This window comes from Notamacropus eugenii, chromosome 1 (genome assembly GCF_028372415.1).
Source record: "Notamacropus eugenii isolate mMacEug1 chromosome 1, mMacEug1.pri_v2, whole genome shotgun sequence".
NCBI classification, from domain to species: Eukaryota; Metazoa; Chordata; class Mammalia; order Diprotodontia; family Macropodidae; genus Notamacropus; species Notamacropus eugenii.
The window spans coordinates 35,750,709-35,772,075 of NC_092872.1; the positions used below are offsets into that span (position 1 = coordinate 35,750,709).

The 21,367-nt window shown below is 36.7% G+C and overlaps 1 protein-coding gene across 8 annotated transcripts in view; it reads left to right on the top strand.

Annotated features, from left to right (window-relative positions):
• The window catches only part of PTPRD (protein tyrosine phosphatase receptor type D), a 934,659-nt gene that overhangs the window by 461,361 nt on the left and 451,931 nt on the right, over positions 1–21,367 (top strand). For all 8 annotated transcript variants that reach the window (XM_072596637.1, XM_072596633.1, XM_072596674.1 and 5 more), the window contains one exon: positions 12,787–12,954. In XM_072596637.1, the coding sequence (XP_072452738.1) occupies positions 12,891–12,954 (64 nt within the window). In that variant the 5' untranslated portion in view covers positions 12,787–12,890. The remainder of the gene's footprint in view (positions 1–12,786; positions 12,955–21,367) is intronic.

The window sequence follows — 21,367 nt, forward strand, 5'->3', positions numbered from 1 at the left end:
TAAAAAGAATAACTAAGACTGAAAAATTAATGTGGCAGGGAAAGCAGCAATTGACTCATGGCGGGGTATGGTTTTTAAATTCTTAAAAGAAAAGTTATTAGATTCCTGCTAGCATGCATGCTGGTGGTTTAAGGACATGGGTAAGAAGAATCAGAAAGCATCTCTAACATAGGGAACTTTGAAATTTTTTTTGTTTTCTGGAAGCACACTAAGAAAGCACAGCTGCAGCTAGATGAAGGTTAGAACCCTAGACCTAGAGTCAGGAAGATCCAAGTTCAAATTCAGCCTCAGACACTTACTAGTTATGCCTGAGTAGGTCACTCAGTCTCTGCCTCAGTTTACTCATTTGTTAAATGGGGGTAATAATAACACCTTCTTTTCAGGGTATTTTTTTTTTTGAGGATCAGATGATATAATATCTGTGAAATGCTTTCTAGCCTCAATGCTATATACATAACAATTAACTATCATCACCATCATCATTATTAAGTATAGTTATAGTTTTAAAGGTATAGAAATCAGTTACCACCAAGAGCTGATGCCTTGCCCTTTTCCCTCTGTGTTAAAGTGGATATACTTCAATTTTTCAGAAAGTAACTGAAATAAATGCATCCTCATGGAATGGATACTTTAAATGGAATAAAATGGCTTTATTGGAGATGTCTTTATAGGACAATAATGTGGGAGAAGGACTCAGTTTCTTTACTTATCTAGGGCATGATGTTATATGAGGAAAGAAATGTTGACTGAAAATCTAAAAGGAGCAATATTAGAATTCTGATTGTGGTAACCAAAATGAGTAAGGGAAGGTTATCAAAGGACAATTGCAAAGTAGATCTTTGTGAACCATAAGAAAAGGTCAGTGCATACCTGGAGAGATGAATGTACTCTCTTAAAAGTCATGCACATCAGAGGACAATGTGGAAATAAATAAGCTGGAATCTTCTACAGGATATAGGGTAAAAACAAGATTGTTTTGATCTCTTCCAGTGTGATTGGAAATAAGGACACTGAAGGGCTTGATTATGACATTGTTAGTTTTTTCCTTATGTTTCCTCTGTTTCTTATACCACTGTTGAGTAATCCTTTGATATATTCATTACATGATATTGACAGAAGTGCCCAGCATTTTGTACTAAGGATACTCAGAAAGGTTAATAGGATATAACAGGTTGCTCTGCAGATGGACGCTGAACTTTGAGTCAGAAAGACCTGAATTCAAATCCAACTTCAGACCCTCGCTAGTATGATCTTGGACAAATCATTTCATCTTTTTCCACCTCAGTTTTCTCTTCTGCAAAATGGAGATCACAGTAGTAACTCTCCTCCTAGGGTTTTTGTGAGGATAAAGTGCTATAATATTTCTGAAGTCTTTTGTAAACGTTAGAGCATGATACAGATGTTTGCTGTTGTATCAATTTTCTTCATTCTTCTTTACTTCTGAAGACTTGCTCTCAATGGAAGGTGAACATAGAACCAAAAAGTTCTAGTATCTAGTACTAGTATAACACTTATACTATATATAATGTATATTACATGTAATATATATAAATCTAGTATAGTATTTAGTAGACTGAAGCTATGTCAGATTGAGAGGCATTGTAGTGACTAGTGAAAAGAACTCTGGTTCTGCAGTCGGAGAACTGTAGTTTACATCCTAGCTTGCTGTGTTCTCCCTCTGTGACCTTTAACAAACCATTGTCACCACTCTGGACCTCAGTTTTTTCCTTTCTAAAATGGAGAAGTTTAGACTAGACAGCCTCTTATGTCCTAAAAATAGTCTTGATCCATGTTCAGTATGTACCAGTGGTCTAAAATTTCACGTTTATAAATGCCCTTCGTGTGATGCCTATACAGTATTGGCCTTGAGTGTTCAGTGTAGTTAATCAGATTATTTTTCTTTTCCATTTGGGCTACTTTCTTTAATTTAGAGTTGAGTTCTAGAAAGATTTGCATTAAGGAAACATATATGTCTAATCATTTTGAAAAATCCCATCTTCTATGGGAAGGCTTTTTCAACCTGCCTTAATTTTAATGCCTTCTCTCTGTTAATTATTGCCTGCTTATTCTGTAATAGCTTATTTGCATATATTTGTTTGCATGTTGTCTCCTTCGTTGGAAAGTGTTCTTCCAAGGTAGGGGCTGTCTTTTACCTCTTTTGTATCCTCAGCACTTAGCACACTGCCTGGCACAAGCAGGAACTTAATAAATGCTTATTGATGGTTTGATCTACAGTCTTTTGGCTTGCCTTTAAACTAATTTTGGTTTCTGTATTTTGTATGTAGTTTGTGGATTTTATAGAAGCATAACGAATTGACACTGTTTTATAGTCTTTTCCAAAATTAGAGAATAGATTTTTCCAAAAGAGCGACTCTGAGCAAATCCTTTCCCACCATTGCAATCATGACATGTTTTAATATAGGAAATGCACAGTATGTTTAGTGCTCCAGGGATTTTTGTCCTTTATTATCAAATCATTTTATAATGCCAACTGTTTTGGAAAAATAGCCATTGTACTTCTTCATTTCTTCTTTCTACATGGTAATATTGCCTTTGGCCATGTTGTAATAAAGTGCAGTCAGGCACAAATAGTTCCAACTGGATTGCTGTCTTGTGTAAGCTCTGAATATCCACCATTGATGGGCAGTCATGCTTCAGTCTGATTAGTCAACAACTCTGCTGTTAAAAGTTTAAAGGACATGAAAAAATCTCACTTTAAAAATGAACCTTGTGGTAATATGCAGGATGAACATGCCTTAAGGAGTCACAGACATGTGTTTGCATGTTGTAAATAAAGTTACTTCCTAGAATTCTAAAATGTATTTCTGGTTAATAATCTGTAACCCTTAGCTCTTTGACTCAGGCATGTGCTAGCCCTTGAGATTTGGTTATTGAGCTCCATATTTTCTACTTGGAAACAACTTTGTGTGTATGTGTGCATCTGGTAAATTTGTACTCGTATATCCAGTGTATACTTTTTATTGTACAAAAGCAATGCTGAAACTGCTGCCCTCAAGGTACCTTCTAATGACAAGATAACATGTAAATCATTAGATACATTTGAAATACATGCATAATTGATTGAAAGTAACTTTACAAGGGAAAGCTTTATCAGCAAGGCACAACAGGAAAGGGCTTCAGCAGAAAATGACATTTGAACATGAAGAAAACCAGGGATATTAGAGTGTGAGGACTATATCCCAATTAGGTTATTTGGATGACATATTTTAGGAGCAATATTTGGCAAACTATAATACATCCAGATGACAGAGAACAGGATGGTGGTGGGACTTTAAACTCTGATATGTGATGACAGCTGAAGTAATAGAGGATATTTAATCTGGAAAGGAGGGCACACAGTGAAGACATTATTGTCATCTTACCCTATGGAACTCCAGAGGGCGATACTTGAGCCTTTGGAGAGAAACTCAGGAGATGAAGTAGAACTTTTGGGACCTCCCTTGGTCTTTGAAGAAGTGAGTTGAACTGGTAGCTTTGGTCCCAGGCATCAGTTTGACTGGGTCAAGTAGAGCAGAGAGAAGAATAATGTCTAAAAGCCCTGCATGTTACACTGGGACCAGATTGTGAAGGGCTAAAATGCCAGATAGGGGATTCTGGATTTTATCCTGAGTGATTCAGGAAACCACAAAAGTTTATGAGAAGAGAAATGGCATGAACAGGGCTGTGCTTTGGGAATAACATTTTGGCAGCTGTTTGGAAGATACAGTCTCTCTAATCAGGCAGCTGTTACCATGGTTCAGGTACAAGGGGGGATGGGGACCTTAACCAAAGTGGTTGGGGGGAGACAGATTTGAGAGATACAGTGGTAGAGTCAAGAAAATAAGATTTGGCAAGTGACTGGATATGTGGGATAAATAAGAGTTAAGAGTAGACCCGAGGTTCAAACTTGAATGGCTAGAAGACTGGTGGTTCCATTGTCAAAAAAGGAAAAATTCAGAAGAAGGTAAGTAGGTTGGTAGCAGAGGAGAGGCATTAAATTCATTAAGTTCCATTTTGAGCCATGTGATTGGGTTTGAGAACTGATGGACATTCCAGGATTTGTAGTTCAGAGGAACAATCATTCATGTGAAGTTCAAATGGCAGTTTGGACTACCATGGTCTTTGATCCAGAGAATTTTAAACAGAGATGCTAAAGACATCAAGACAACAGACAGCAAAAGAATCATAGACTAGAAGAATTGAACAGCGGTTTCCCCGGAATTAGTGGAAAGAATCAGCAACACAAGGATAGCAATGGAAAGGAGAAAGTGAAAGGATATTGGAGGAGTGCAAGAGAAGGAAAAGACTGAGTCGGACCTCCAGGCATGTCAGAATAGGTGACTTAGATTAAAGCTGCCAGTTGGACCTACCCCTTCAAAGACCAAGGGAAGTTTCAGAATTTTTCTCTTTCCCCAAATTCCCTTCCCTTTTGCTATCCAGTATTATACTCTGCTTGTATTTTTTTTTAAAAAGGCTAATTCTTTTGTCCTTTTTTTATACAAATATAAAGTAGCTGAGTTAGTTGAAAATAAATTAAGGTGGTGTTTCCAGACACTGAGTGTCAGAAATTTTCCTAATTTTTTTGTCTGATGACTGGGGCATAAGATAGTAAAGAAAGGAACCATACAGACCTGAGTGTCATGGTATGACCTCCTAGACTAAAATGAGCAAATAATTTTAGCAGGCTGTGGTTGTTTAAATCTCCAGCCCCACTTGTGAGAAAGAAATGGAATAGGGTATGAAACTGGGTAAGTTTCCCTTCCACCCTTTCCAGGAGACAGGTAGCAGAAAGGACCAAGTACTAGCACCATTTGCTGGTGCTAGACTTGATAAGTTTCACATCTGAAGGACAGACATTGTTGAAGTGGAATCTTAAGAGAGATACTGGAGCTCTCAAGCAATGAATCTATCAGTGAACATTTCTTGTGTGCCTACTATGTATCAACCACTGTGTTAAGCATTGGAGATACAAAAAGAAACAAAAGACAGTCCCTTCCCTCAGAGCTTGCAATCTATCTAGGATTTATCTGTACACAAATGCTAGCAGAACCCATGAGAATGAATGAAATCACTGAAAGAGTACAGAGAGTGAAGAAAAGAGGCTCACTAGAACAGTATACAGAGAGTTTTGGAATCCAGTCCTTCTAGAAGTTGGGAATAAAGTCAAGAGGAAAGAAAAAGTGTCTGAGTAGATGGAGAGAAAGGGCAAATAAATTAGAGAAATCAAGAATTGCAAGTTGTCTTCTAGCAGGTGATATTTGGAACTCCCTCAGCTTTTTTGGATCAGCAATTTTTTGATGACACTTAAAAATAACAACTAGTTTTAAGAAAGATCTACTTCTTAAATATCTGAAAGATATCCCTTGAGCCAAGTAACTCCCCTATTCTAGGGTTCAGTTTCCTTGCCTGAAAAATAAGGGGATCAGGCTAGAAAACCACACACCAAGACTCTATCAAATGAGGTTAAGGAAACAGTCATGGCATGGATTTAGTTGAAAAGAGCAGAGAAAACAGAAGCATTGTCTATCAGGCATTGTCTATTGCAAACTTCTGTCATCATAGTATTTAATTACAAATGAATATTAGATTCTGTCTAATCTAAACCTCACTTGAAGATAAGGATGATGATAGCTAGACCTCGTATTTCATTTTAAGGTTTACAAAGCATTTTACAATTATTATCTCATTTTATCTTCACAACAACCCTGGGAAGTGGTTGATATTATAATTCTTATTTTAGAATGAGGAAATTGAGGCAGACAGAGATTAAATGACTAGCCTAAGGTGGCACAGCTAGTAAATGTCTAAAGCTAAATTTGAACTCATTTCTTGACCCCAAGTTTAGTGCTCTATCTAGTACAGATCCACCTGAGAAAACTGAAAATGAAGTGATAATAGAGGGAGTAAATGACAGAGCATGGATTTGAAGCCTTGTCCTTTTCTCTCCATATTTAGCATATCAGTCAACCTCCCATTTTTGTTTATCTTCTGGAGAGACAGACTCACTTTCTCGGTTTTCCTCATTTTGTCAAGTATCTTTCATGAGAATAAGATAAGAAGTAGTGTTCCCCAGATATTGACAAGATGAATACCAAAACATCAATTTCATTAATAAATAATGCTATTAAAAACTCAGTCATAGAAAAGTGTGGGGCCTAACCTTGCTTTTGGCATATGAATGCAATGAAATCTGCTTAAAGAATTTATCCGTGATTACACTGTCTTTTGGTGGTTGGTTGTAGGTTGTTTTCTAGGAGGATTTCACTGTATAAAATAGTCACAAGAAATTAAGGATTTTAAATTCAAAGACTTTTTAAAAATCAGATATGTATTTTTTGAAGAAAATAAAGTTAAGGAGGAAAGGATTTCTCCTCCATCTTTTCATTTTTCTGCTCATTCTTGATTTTTTACCTCCCGAAAGGGAAAACAAAGAAATCAAAAGTATCAATAATGTGGTTTTGCCATTTCTGAAAGTAACGAACATGTATATGCTCTTAAAATGTTGTTATTTAAAATCCTATAGCTGTGGAGGTGCTATTGATATTAATTTAGAAGGCAAATCATAACGTATAAAATTTAGACTAATAGCTATTGACTTGACTGTCAGTATTGTTGTTAAAGACATAAGGAATCCTTTGATAGGTTCATTAACCTTCTTATACTGATAGAGAAGTTTTTATTATAAAAGCTCACCGATCAGTCAGGTGATGTTTTTATATTTTACATTTTTTTTGTGACTGCTGTCATTTTATAACATGCCAAAATGTGACAGTTAGTTATTTTGCACATTTTTATATACTTCAGTATCTTAAAGATCTATTATTTCACTAATCACTTAACAAATGCAAATATCTATGGCTATTTGTGTTAGGAGATAAAGTATGTGTTTCCTGTGGCCAAAAATTCATGAGGGGGTAGTGATGAAACATTTCTTCCTCTTATCCCATAATCCTCCTCTAGTTTTTCCCTACCATATCACAATTTAAGGACTTAATTTTTTTCCATGAAAATGAAAGGAAAAAAAGTGCATATTTTATGAGGTACTTCTCTACACCCTTTTCCCCATTAGAACAAGTTGATTTTTAGAATTTTAGATTTCAGAATGAAAAAATGATTCTTTCTTGAGAAGTAGTTCATTTTTATGCATTATGTTCCTTGTGCTTGCATATGACTAAGCTCAAATTCCTATCCCTAGAAATAGGTTAGTATTCACTTATGAATGAATCTTCTTGCTTTATATTTCTGGTCATGTCCCCCACTATTCCTTTTATATATAAGGATGAAATCAGCTTATATGAATTATTTCCCTAAGGCATGTTTTAGTAGTTTGTCTCATCTATGGGGGAGTCATTTCAAGACTGCCAAAAAATTTTATTCTTGGTGGATGTTCTCAAGTGCATGTCTTCACGTAAGAACTTTGCCTCTTTCACCCACATTTTGTTTGGAATTTTTCCATTTAACAAACATTAACTCATTGAATATTGAAGTGCTTTTTGAGAAAAAAATAGCAAAAATTGAAAGGAAGGATGTCTGGGGTAGGTGCTGAACTCAGAATTCATGACAGTGGCTAACTGAATTTGTTGCCTATCAAGTGCTAAATCTCATGACTTCCCTATGATGATTAAATTGCCATACAAATGTTACCCTTCTTTTACAAGTGGCTATCTAGGGAGATACTCTCATTTAGAAAAAAACTCACATGTTCTATAGATTTACATGTATGAGACTTTTTTTACTCAGAAATAATGGTATGTAGCTATGGACATATTTTCTCATATGAACATTAGTAGAATTTTAACCAGTTAGTGCTGAAAGAGAGAAGCAAGGGGTGATACTGCCTGAAGCCCCTAAAGCAGGATTATGGATAGCTATTGAGTAAAGAGGCACATTTTTAAGAAAAAAAAATACTGCCTAACATTTAGAGTAGTGCCATAGTGAAATAGTTTGCTACCATGGGCAGGGAGAGTGGGTTCTTGGGCATTGGAGGTTTTCAAGGAAAAGCTAGGTGGTCATTTGCTCTATATATTAAAAAGACTTCTGGTTCGTTTATGGTTTAGACTAAATGGTCTTTGAGGTCCCTTCTAAATCAAAGATTCTTTATTCTATGATTAAAAGAATTTTATTGCCTTCCCCCCATACCCTCTAAGATCTATCCTTTTAGGCATATCTAAAAGAATTTGTGTAAACACTAAATCAGCGCTCAAGAAGCTTTTCCTAAGTGTCTATGTGCCAGACATTATGCTAAGCACTAGGTATACAAAAAGTGACCAAAGACTTCCTGTCCTCAAGTAGCTTACAATCAAATGGTAACATTAATACTAGTTTGGAATGGTTTGACATAGTTCTTAGTTTTCTGGAGAGTTGGTCTTCATTTAATCATAAATATCCTTGTAAGGACAGAGGCAGACTGTGGAAAGTAAGTTCAATAACACCTGTTCTGTTGTAACTAGTACTCTGTAATCCATATGACTTCACAATTAAAAAAAAATTGGAGAAATTAAACCAGAAATCCAGTTTTGCTCAATTTTCTCTTTTATTTTCATAGTCTGAAGAAATATACAAAAAATTCATAATACAGACAGCTGAACACATACATATGCATATTTTATTCACACTACACACACACATACACACATGCACACAGAAAATGGTGACATTATTAATGCTGAAAGAAAGAGAATTGGATGGATGTCAGCTTGTGTAAACACGTAAAGCAGTGACATAGCAGCTTTTTGACAAGGGCACTCTTGGCTCCATTTTAATTTACAATCACATAGATTGCTTGACCCTCCACTGTTTCTGCTTCTCTTACACACAAATTTAAAGATGGCTAATTGGAAAGTTACACAGCATTTTCTGAGGTCCATACTTGTTATAAATCTTGGTGTTGGGAGAATTAAGATGCCCATGCACTTTTTCTCCCTATTACCTGCTAGTTCCATTTTAAGAGTATGTCTTGTTGAAAGACAAAGGTAATGTACAGTGGGCTAGTTGGCTTTGCCTTTTGTGAATGATTGTTGATCAGAGTTCATCAGTGCTGTAGTGTCAGTAGGAGCAAAGGACTATTCCAATTCTGTAAAACATTTTTTCTTTTTGCTCTTCGCCGCATATGTTTGCTAACTCTTCACCTATACCATGCTGGAAAATTATAAAATTAATTAACCCTGTAAACTACTGCTTAGGGCAACTAGGTGTTGCAGTGGATAGAGCACTAGGCCTGGAGGCAAGAATACCTGAATCCAAATGTGGCCTCAGACACTCACTTAGCTGTGTGACCCTGGACAAGTCACTTAACCCTGTTTGCCTCAGTTTCCTCATCCATATAATGAGGCTTAAAATCACTCTATTATCTTTACCAAGAAAACCCAAATGGGGTTTCAAAGAATCTAACATGACTGAAATGACTAAACAACAAAAGTTGCTGCGTGGAATATTTTTTTTTTAAATCTATTTTCTGTTTCTGTCCTATAATCTACATTCCACATTCCAGATGTGCATGATAGCTCTTCATCTTTGGAACTGTGGTGCTTTTGTGCACCAACTAGCAGTTGAATGAGGGTTTTGCTGGAATGGAAGTCTAAATTAAACATCAGAGTTTTTTGTGTTTGTATATCCCCCTTTTTTCCGTTACCTCCCTATTTTCTCCCTACTTTGTTTTTAACTATGAATAACCTAGACTGTGACTTAAATACCATGCTAGGGCTTTTTCATATTTCTAGAGTGTTTTTTTTTTTTACAAGGTACCCCCATATAGTCTAAAGATAACAATTCTTTTTGCCTGTAAAGCAGGTCTGTTTGGAACTATTTCTATCTTCCTGAGCTGGTCCTTCCTTCTAGTACAAGAAACACCCAAATCACCTCTTCCCTGAAAGTGCATTTCATACATCTCCATCTTTGTGATAGCACTGGAGTCATTATGTAGCAGTTGGCTCTGATACGCTTGCACAGACACAAATTGAGTCCGACAGGACTGATGTCTCCTGGACTTTGCTGTCATCTGAAATACTGGCATAAGGATGGTTGCAGTGAAAGGCGGGGAGGAAAGGGGAAAAGAGCTGATGGCTGCACACTTTGCCTATGAAGATTTTTTTAGATTTTTATCTTTTGATATAACTGTGAATGACTCCAAGTAATTTTACAGTGGAGATTGATAAGAATAATCCATTCAGAGTAGCTGGCCACCTAGTGTTCCCTGATAGACCATGAACTCTATACTACAGTTTAAAACTTGCTTCTCCTTAAGACCTCAAAATCTATGTAAAGCTATCTGGTGGAATGATCATTAGAATAACTTTGCCTCCCTTTCTATTTTATTTTTCTTCATATAGGTTACTCATGCACATAATGAAATTGATAGTATCTCCCCCTAGCCCCCCTCCTTGTGTGTGATAAGCTCAAGCAAAGTGTCTTACAGTTGCTTTTAAGGCCTCAGTTGTTTCAGTGACACGGCCACTGGGGACATCTCTAGTTTTTCTTTTATGTGTTATATATGTTTCAATATGACAAGAGGAGAGGTGTCAAATTTTTGTTTTCAAATATTTTTGTTAAACATGGTTATTCCCAAATTCTTCCTGGGATGAAGAAATTGGAAAAAGTCAAATCAAATGTAAAATTGAAGTCATTCTGTGACTTTTGGGTACAAGAGTCATTTCTAGAATTTCTGGTTCTGTGATAACGCTTTCTATTCTCATTCAAGTTCAGGTTTTCCTTTCCTTTAGTATCCTGCCTATAGTCTTTGACCTTTTCATTCTATCCTTAGAAACCCATGGGATGAATAATTTTCCACATCATAGTTGTGATCCTGTTGTACTCAGTACCCTTGAAAGTCATCTCATTGCCCTCTGAATAAAAGTCCAGGCTACTTAGCCTGTCACTTAGGCAACTCATTATATACCCCTCATCTGTCTGTCTTGCTATATAACCAACTATTCATTGTTTAACCATTTTACTTCTGTCCTACCCTCCGTGACCCACTTTTGAAGTTTTTATGGAAGAGATCCTGGAATGGTTTGCTATATCCTTCTCTAACTCATTTTACAGATGAGGAATCTGAAGCAAACAGGGTTAAGTAACTTGCCCAGAGTCACACAGCTAGTAAGTGCCTGAGGCCAGATTTGAACTAATGAAAATAAGTCTTCCTGATTCCAAGTCAAGTACTCCATGCATTGCACCACCTAGCTGTCCTTCCTGCCATGTGAGAGCCTTCTCATAGCTCAGAATCTTCACCTCAGCTCAGAAGGTTGTCATTCTTAAAAGTAAAAGTAAAATGGAGAAGTGAAAGGAACATTGATTTGGAACCGGAGGGCTCATATTCTAATCCTCAGATTCTCTCTCTCTGGGACAGGTAGCTCCACCTCCCAAGGACTCAGTTTACCCCATCTGTAAAATGAGGGTATTGAATTAGATGGTTTCCCTCTCTCCAGTTGCTCCTCTAGCATTTTATGAATACCTCATCTCTTGGTACTTGTTAAATACTGTTTCATATTCTTTTAATTTCTCTTTGGCTCGTCTCACCCATTAAACTATATTTTCCCTGAACATAGGTACAGTGTCTTAGAATCATAGTTCTAAACCAAGAAGGGACATCAGAGCTCTTCTAGTAAAACTCCTTCATTTTACAGAAGAGGAAAGCTACTCAGAGCCCAGGGAGCTCAACTTTTTCAATGTTATTACAGTGGTAGTAAAGTGTTAGAGATGGAATTTGATTCCAGGTCCTCTGATAATAAGCTGTTGCTCTTTCAACTGAACCAGTTCATCTTCCATGCCAGCTAGCACAGTCCTCTGTAGACTCTTTAAACAAATGAAAGAGTGAATGAATAAATGATAGTAATTGTTCTAGGGAAAATATAAAAAAATCAAAGAATTTTGCCTAGTAACCTTAAAAGTCTTAAATCATGAATGTTCCTGAGTTTTTCATTTTGGCATAAAGATGTCCTTGGGTTTTAGATGACTTTTTCCAAAAGAACCTTGAGGTCTGGTGGTAGAAAGGTTTTCATAATGTTTGGCCAAGAAATGTTTGCCTATTGTCCGTAGACCAGCCTAGCTAAGTTCAGATAGGTATTGTTAACGGATTGGCCAGCAAGTGAATGTCTTTTTGTGGCTCCAGCAGTTTATTGAAACAAAGAGTAGAGAGTTTGCCTTCCACATCAGTAGAGGAGTATCCACTTGAAGAAATTAATTCAGAAAGGTCATGCTAACTATTATTTTGACTTATGGAAGCCAAACTAGACTTAAATGTTGATGTGTCTGCAGGGAGAAAGCCAAATGTACCATTTTAAAAAATTCAACCTTCTGCCATTTAGCCTGAGAAGTTGAATTAGCCCTGTCATTTCACCTAGTGCCAAGAAAGCAGCTTCCATTATGTTGTCTATAATAGACTTTTATTCAGCACGGTGGAACTTCTTTCGAATCCGTCTTATAGCACTGGCGTGTTTCATTCTACTGATGTATTCAAGTAATGTTTCATTAAAAGTGACAGTTCATTCTCATGGTTTATTGCCCCAAAGGTGGCATTGAGCAGGGGAGAATGAAATCTGAGGAGGTTGACTTCAAGTTGGCCTGAAAATGGGACAAGTTGGTCTTTGGCGCTGACATTTAGCCACTCATGAATAAAGTGGACCTAAGGATTTCCTTCCTAATGTAGATGGATTGTGGTTACGATTTAACATGTTTTCACAATACTTTGTTTATCTCTTTGTGACTGTGATGGAAAAGTTAAAAAAAAAAAAAGCAGAAATCTAACCCTTTCTTTTTTTTTCTGTCTTTTCTGTGTCTGTTCCTTTGCAGGCTCTGAAAGCCCATCAGCTGAAATTTCAGACCGGACAGACTCGCAGTGGCTTCTGGGCCCGTGAGAACGAGGCTGCCAAGGCTTGCTGGTGCCAAGCTGCAGAATGATTCACGTAGCCAGGCCAGTGGTGGTACTCTTGTACTTCGTCCTCTATGCTGAGGCCGAGAGTAAGCGCCATTTCTTCTACTGTATATGGGAGTTGTTACCATAATGAGTGGTTTTGTTTTCATTTGGCACTTGGATCCTGGTCTCTGAATAAGTTTCCTTTGGAGTAAATTTTGAGACACTGTGGGATCCTCCTTGGCTCTCAGCCAGTATTTGAAAGGGATTATTTACATGACTTCCTTGCCATTTCCCCCCTCTTAATGCCCCCTTTCTTATGCATTGAACTGATCCTACTGTGTTTTATTTACTTCTTACTAGACTGTGGATAAAGATAATATGAGGAGAATGGAATCCCCCAAAGGGAGGTTAACTATTCAGTGATTCTAAGTAGCAACCCATCATTCAGGCCCATTAGAAACTTCTTTGTGTTTTTTTTTTTGGTATTTCTAAGTTTGAAAAAATGCACAATATCATGTTGAGTCCAATTAAACTTCCAAGCCCCTAGTAACTGTCACAGCAGCTGTTCTAATGTATTATTTCCGACAGCTGTCTTGGAGTACAGTGTCCAAACAGATCAAGCGGAACTGACAACTTTGTGGCTCAGTGAAATAGGAGAGAGAGAGAGAGAGAGAGAGAGAGAGAGACAGAGAGAGACAGAGAGAGACAGAGAGAGACAGAGACAGAGAGACAGACAGAGAAACAGAGACAGAGAGACAGAGACAGAGACAGAGAGAGATTGTGTGTGTGCATGTATGTGTGTTTGTATGTAAGAAAGAGAAAAATTGTATGTGTGTTTATAAAAATTGTGGCATATAGACACTGAGGGTCTAATTACTACTCTCATTTTATGAAACTATAGGGCTTTGCTCAATTAGCTTGCCAATTAATGAGAAGATAATATCTTCTTTTTAATTAGGAAATCATTAGGTCTACCTTGTTTACACGTGTTTCTTTTCCCAGCTGTCCTGTGGCCTTTTGGAAGAGACAGCACAGAAACGAGCAAATTCCACTTGCTTGTACTTGTTGACAGGGCTGGTTTCTAGCTAGTGGATCCATTCCCATGATTGCCGGCCTTTCTCTTTGGGAGTCCCTTGTTGCTGTTAAGAGGAAAAACATCTGCAGTCATTAGTTTCCCTCCCTTGCCCCCAACTGACTATTTCAGTGAGATTAAGTCAGATCACGTTAAGGATGTCTCCTACTCAAGGGCTCTGTGTCATCTTGGCTCTTATATATTAACTGCATTCAGACACAAAGACCCCCAAAACAGCCCATTTCCTCGCTTAAGTAAAGGGCTCTATTTTTTCCACATAATCTTTCAGCGGAGTGAATGAGAGAACACGTATATAGAACATATGTGTTTATAGCATACCAAGGGTTAATAATGTGTGGGCTCTTCTCCAGGCTGTTAATGACCAGCTGGGAGAGTTGTGTCTAAGGTGAAGCCAAGGACGGTTTAACACTTTAGCCAGCAAATAATTAACTGGGAAAAGACCCAAACATGGGGCATTCTTGTTCTTTCAATACATAGTTTATGTCTTAGTTGCTTTAAAGTTGAAATCTAAATTTAGTTAATGAAAAAATAACATTTTGGAGTGCAGCATATTACTTCCACTTTGTAAAGAGTGGGCAGAATGAAAAGTAAAGTTGCTTTATATTTCCATTGTCAGAAAGCAACTAGACATTTACTTAAAATAAACTTTTGGTTCGTTAGGTCTTAGTCCAGAACATATGTTTTTTAATATGGATGGAGTTCTTTTTACTCTGAAAATATACAGGCAGGCAGACAGACAGACAGACACGCATACTTTCATTTGTATAAGCACTCTTCATCCTAACTTCCTGACTTTCTGGAGGAAAAAACTTGGAAAGCAATTCTCTCTACAGAGCAACTTCTCTTTGTCGTTTCCCTTCCATGATGGTATAGAAAACACTTCCAAAGAAATCGCAAAAGTATCTTGTTAGTACGTTTTGGTTATGCCAAAAAAATGTTGCTGCTGTTTGAATTTCAAGAATTTATGTTATTTTTACATTTGACTGTACTTGGAATACAACCCAGTTTGCTTCTCTCTCAACCTATCAATGCAATTACATTAAATGAATCTTAGAGTTGGGAAGATGAAACAAAAATTGTTTTCATCTTCATATATATATCACATATATGTGTATATACACATATACACATATATGCACATATATATATAATCCTAGTAATGAAATTACTGCAATATTGTTTTTTTGCATAATTCTCCATTGAACTACAGAGAATAAGCAGTATATTGCTGTACTGTATGTGGTTTATCCCCTGTATTATATAGACATAGGGCCATAGGATTAACACCTACATTATGGGCTCACTTTGTTAAATCAGATATTTACAATATCCGTTTATTAAGGTAAGGTCCCTTTTACTTCTAAGGTTTCAGAGTTCTATGATTTGACACATGGCATATACAAGATTGTATAACAATTCATTGTACTTTTTTAGAGTTGTCCATGTATAATCTATCAACCAGCAAAATAGTATGGTACAAGGAAAAGAGCACTAGATTTAGAGTCATAGTACCTCGTTCTTATCTCTGGGACCTTAGGCAAGTCTCTTAACCTCTACAAACTTCATTTTCTTCCACTGTTAAAGAGGTTGCACTAGATGGTCTCCAAAGTGTGTTCCAGCTCTACATCCACGATTTCATGATATCGTGATTTTCTCCAGAGCTTGTGACTGATCACTAAAAGATGGTAACCAAAGGGAGCTAGGGCATGCATTTCTGCCAGTATGATGGGATCAGTGTTAATTCTGCAGAGTGAATATGATTAAGACTAATCATCTCCAACATATTTTGACCCTTTATCGTTGTCATCAAATCACTTAAGTCATGGAAGGGAGAAAGAATGAGGAATAGAAAACATTCTTTTTTTTTATAATGACTTACGCCATTTAAAATGCTCATCTTCAAGCATGGACTAATTTACCTATGGAACATTCATATCTTATTAAAAATGCCTTTCCCAAATTATTATTTGAGCTCAGGGGTATATTTTCAAAACACTTAATTATTCTTAAATAGGTAATTTGCGGCGCTTAATACAGCAATTTAGTAAGATTCCCTTTGGCAATATTCATACCTGAAAGAAAAAAAAAATATCTTGGTTACTCTAACCAGTAGCAATATGGTTATTTAGAGCTTCCTTCTTTATTAAGTTTTTTAAGCAATGTTTATTAATGCCCAATTCCCTTGCACTATGAGGTAAAGCAGAGTGAAAGACCCTTTGTTTTTAAGCCCTTAAATTAGCATCATCTACTATCTGTAATGATAAAAATGCTTTAGCCTTTTCTGTGGTCCTTTCATCCAGCTGCTGATTTTCTGGTTACATTCTGAATGAACTGATCCCTAGCGAGGAAGAACCACATTGTCACTTTTAAGAATTCCAAACACAAACAATGAATATGTCTGTACAGTTCATCATAGATTTCTGTCTTTTTTATCTGTTTGTCTTCTTCCCTTTTGACCAAGAAGGTAACATAACATATATATTTTTTTAATCTTTGACTTCTTTGTGTGGCAAGGCAATAAAGAGAAGGAAGAATCCCCAAAGTGTTTACGGGATGTCCTTGGGAGCAGCTATTGCATTCCTTTGGGTGTGGGAACGCTTAGGATTCCACTGCCATGTGATCGCCTCTTTTTCCTCCCTCCAGGTCACCAGCTGCTTGCTTTACCCTCGCTCCACCTAGTTACTATTTATAGGGTCACTTTTGACCACTTACACTTTGGGTTGTTTCTGAGGCTTACCTCTTCCTGCCGGGTGTTTACATGGCTCAGTCCACCATGAAAGTGACAAACCACCCACTACCCTTAATTGAGGGATGGGGCTGATGTGTGAGGAGTGATAAGACACAAATGCTGTGACTGATTTGCAAACCCACTTCCCAGCAACCTCTAGGCTTAATCTGGGTTTCAGAAACTTATTTTTTTTTTTTAAAAAACTGTTCTTCAGTATAATTGTTTTTTGTCTGTGATGCTAGGTATTTTTAATACATTGGAAAATTGTCCTTAGAGGAAGTCTATAGAGTATACCAGACTGACAAAATTCTCTGTCTGTCTCTCTTGCTGTCTGTCTGTCTCTTTCTGTCACACACACACACACACACACACACACACACACACACACACGAAAATTAACACCTGAGCTAGATCTCATATATTTTTTTTCTTTTCTCCCTGCTTTGTCTTCAAATTCTATGACCTACATAGCAATAGAATCTCAAGGGAAGCATTTCCCTTCAGACCTCAGTTTCACAATATGTATCTTATTTTATCCTCCTGGTTCTAGCAGTAAATTTGAAACCTCAAAGAAGGAGATGTCTATTGACATGTACTGTGCCATTTACTTGACTACATCTGGTCATTTTAGAGAAATAAATTTGTAAAAAATAGAAATCTTTCTCTAGATATGCAGTCCTTTTTTCCAAAAATGATATTAGTCAGAATGCCCTTGATTCATTATGCAATCACTTTAGTGATTTCAAACAACATAAACTTAATGGGCCCATTACTTTTTGGTAAGTCTTTACCACTAAAATTTGACCTTAACAAGTTGACAGTAAATTGGCCCAAAATTGTGACCATGTTGTGTAAAGAACTTACAAATATTAATCTTAAAAGTGATAATTCATTTTTAATCATTCATAATTTGTTTTCCCAATTATATTATTTGCTTCTGTCTTAAATATTCTAGCCATCAAGTTATCTAGGTTTGAGCTGGAGTAATTTATCTCTTAACGTTAGTGACAAATGGGAAGTTAGTAATTAGTTTAGAAATTTGGGTGGAGTTTCAACATCTTCTGACAAAAGCTATTTTTGCTTTACTTTATTCTTAAAGAAAAGTTTCCAGATGCAATTTGCAGCTTGAGTAGAAAATTTTATAGCTATTTTTACAAAAATTGTCTTATAGTATTATGACAGTAATTTTATATTACCATTGTTAAATCTGACATTGAAATACACTAAGTACTTATGACTTCAGTTGGGGAAAAACACTATAATACATACATAGAAAAACACCTTTCCCTCATACATAAGATGAAAAAACCTTTTTAATCATATCCATTCTCTATGTCTCTCTGAAATTAAAGTTTAGGATGGAGGGCCAGAAGACAGGAGCAAAGAAATCTCTTAACTCCTGAAGCTAAAAGGGTTTCTAGTAAATATATGTCTAGGCTGCTTCTAATTTCTATATTTATTATTACTTTAAAAGCTAATTTGAATTACACATGTTGAGCAAAAGGTGACAAAGAAATTTCTAGATTAGATACAATCAGTAAAGTAAATGAGGTGAATTTTTAGACACATAAATCTTTTGTTGGGATATCTATTTGTTAAATTTCACTTGGCTGTTACTAATCAATCCCACGACATAAGGATTATTATTCCTCAGAACAGGTATTTTACACTTGGAAAAAATTAACATTGGCATATAATCATGGACTGCTTAGTTGATAGAATTGCCTTTGTGTGGCATTGTTACTCTTATGTATGTATCATATATAATAGAGTCATTCTAGATAGTTAAATAAAGGAATCTACTTTCAAGCCTTAAAAATCCAAATCTTCTGGTTATCAGAATCATAAATAATAACTTTCAACTCCTATCGTTGTATATTGAGATTATTTGGATTAATTTTGAAAGTGAGTGATAATATCATATCTAAAGCTTTACCCAATTCTTCCCTTTTCAAATAAATTTCAATAGAGTATGGGAGAATTCGCTAGTATAGTGGTTAGAACTCTGGACTTGGACTTGGAATCAGGAAACCTGGGTTTGAAATCCCACCTGTAGAATTACTAGCTGTGTAATTAGTTCTCCTTTCGTAAACCATTTAATCTCTCAAATCTCGTTTCCTCCTCTCTTAAAAAAATCCTGTATCTATATCATAGGTGGTTTGAGTAGGAAATGAGATCACAAAAGTAAAACCTGTTGTAAACTTTAGAGCATTCTATAAGTATAGCTTCCAGAATTAGTATAACTTTAGAATTCTGCTACTTATTTTTGTTAGAGTAATATTTTTAAAACAATGATAGAATATGGAGTTCAGAGAAGAGATTCACTGAGTTGATAGAAACTTTAATGGGTCATCTAGTTCAACCTTTTACATCTAGGTAGGATAAAAATATTTCCTGAATAATAGTCATTTTCCCCAGTTAAAATATGTAGATTAAAGATCTCATACGACTTCTCTTAGTAAGCTTTCCTTATTGTTTAGTAACTTTTTGAGGTACCTGAAAAGATGTTTACTCTAAGTCATTTTTTACTTATTTCTCCCAGGTTTAAGCAGACTGGATAAGGTGAGCTAGAGAAATGGTGAAAATGCCTTTTCCATAAAATATAATCATAGTACTAGTTCTTCCTCCCTTTCTTAATGGATCATTTCAAAACATTCTTGTCATTTTCATAAGTTGGTCTCATTCTTGATCACTGTCATCAGGGCCTGCCTTTGAGACAACGGATTGGAAAAGATGGTCCCTTGAGGACCCCTAGGCAGAAGGATTTTTGTCATCATCTCCATGACTGTTGCTTATGTAATCCATTGTGTTCCTGCCATCATCATCAAGAACCTATCTGCTTATGCAGCTTTGGAAAGTTATTTAAAAGGTCCTGCCTTTTTAGGCTAAGACCTTTTCAGGTACCCATCTCCAGTCATCCTGAAGAACATCTGGTCATTGGATCCAGATGGCTCAGGAGGAGAAAGTGAGGCTGGTGACCTTGCACATCCCTCCCTCACTCAAAGCAAAGTCAAGTGCAAGTCATGTCATCGTTTTTTCTGCTGTCATGGTCTTCTTCGAAAACAAAGGATGAACACAACCACAACAAAAGGCCCCACCCTCTAGGAATGGAAAATCTGTAACAGATATCTGGAAAGCCTTCATTGGATTCTGAATTCACCTATTCATTGGCTCTGTAGCCTGGAATAATTCACTTCTTTATATTAGAACTCCTAATTTTTATAATAGATCTGGGCTAGATGATTCTTAGGGTCCCTTCCTGTTTCAGCGTTCTGTGATTTTTTAAAGTGGACAAGCACAAAGGAAATGTATAGGCAACTGACAAGATACTGAATTTATTATCCCTTTAAGTCACTATGATACACAGACATCCTGGACAGAGTACTTGAATAAATACCTCACCAGTTTTACTGTGGCTAAAGGATGGTGCATTTTGATTGAAATGACTCTCTCTCCCTCTGTCTTTATCTTTCCTCCTCCCCTTTCTCTGTGCCAAACCCTCTTTATTTGACAGAAACACCCTTATGTTTTTTCCTAGTACCTCACTCATCTCCATCACAATATGAAGATCATAAGGACTTTTCTTATCTTAGCAAGATCTCACTCTAATGGTATTATTTGAAGGGGAAAACAATCAGTTCATTTTCCCACTGCTAATATTTTTCTTTGCAAATAATCTTTATTGGGAGCTTTGAATATCAAACAGAGAATTTTGTATTTTTTTCCTGGAAGTAATTGAGAGTCTCTATAGTTTATTGAATATGAGGATGGCATGGTCAGGCCTGCACTTGAAGAAAATAAGTCTACCAGCCAAGTGGAGGATAGACTGAATTGGGGAGAGACTTGAGGTGGACAGACCAACCAGAGGTCTGTTGCAGTAACTTACATTTGTGGTGATGAAGGCCTGTTTTGGACAGATTGAGTTTGACATGCCCACTACTGGTGCCCTCCTTCTTAGATCACTTTCCGTTTTATGATTTTTAGCATGTTATCACCTCCATCTGAATGTGAGCCCCTTCAGAGCAGGTGTTGTTTTAGTCTTTCTTTCTTATCTTCAGCACTTAACAAAGTCCCTGCATGTAGTGAGTATATAATGAAAGCTTGCTGACAGATGTACAGCGGCACATCAGAAATGAGATGTCCGAAAGGGAGGAAATAGAGTTTGGTGAATCGCCCGTAATGGTCCAGATGGTTTGGTATACAAGTTATTGAGCATACAGAAGCATAGAGTCAAGTGAACGAAGGCTGAAAAGTTAGAGGGAGTCACTGTGGTTTGCTATCAGTGTCTGTGTGGGAAATTTACATTCTATCTTAGACTCACTTGGGGAGTCACTGAGAGTTTTTCTATACAGTGGATGCCTTGGTGAGGTTTGTGTCTTAGTGAGATTATTTGCACAACTATAGGGAAGGATGGAATGGAAAGGAGATACTGGATATGGGAGGACCATTTAGGAAATTATTATAATAGGTCCTGTTAGATAAGATGAGGATCTGAACTAGGGCTGGGTTCATATGAGTGGAGAGGAGATAGGTGTAACAGATATTGTGAAGGTCTAGTGGATAGATCTGAGTAACTGAATTAGAGGCAAGGGGAATTATCTCAGGTGCTCAGGGGAGGGATGGGGCTAATTGCAGCTCACGTAAAGTAAAAAGGAGAAGAAAATTTGAGGGGGAGGCACCCAGAGTAAAGAACAGA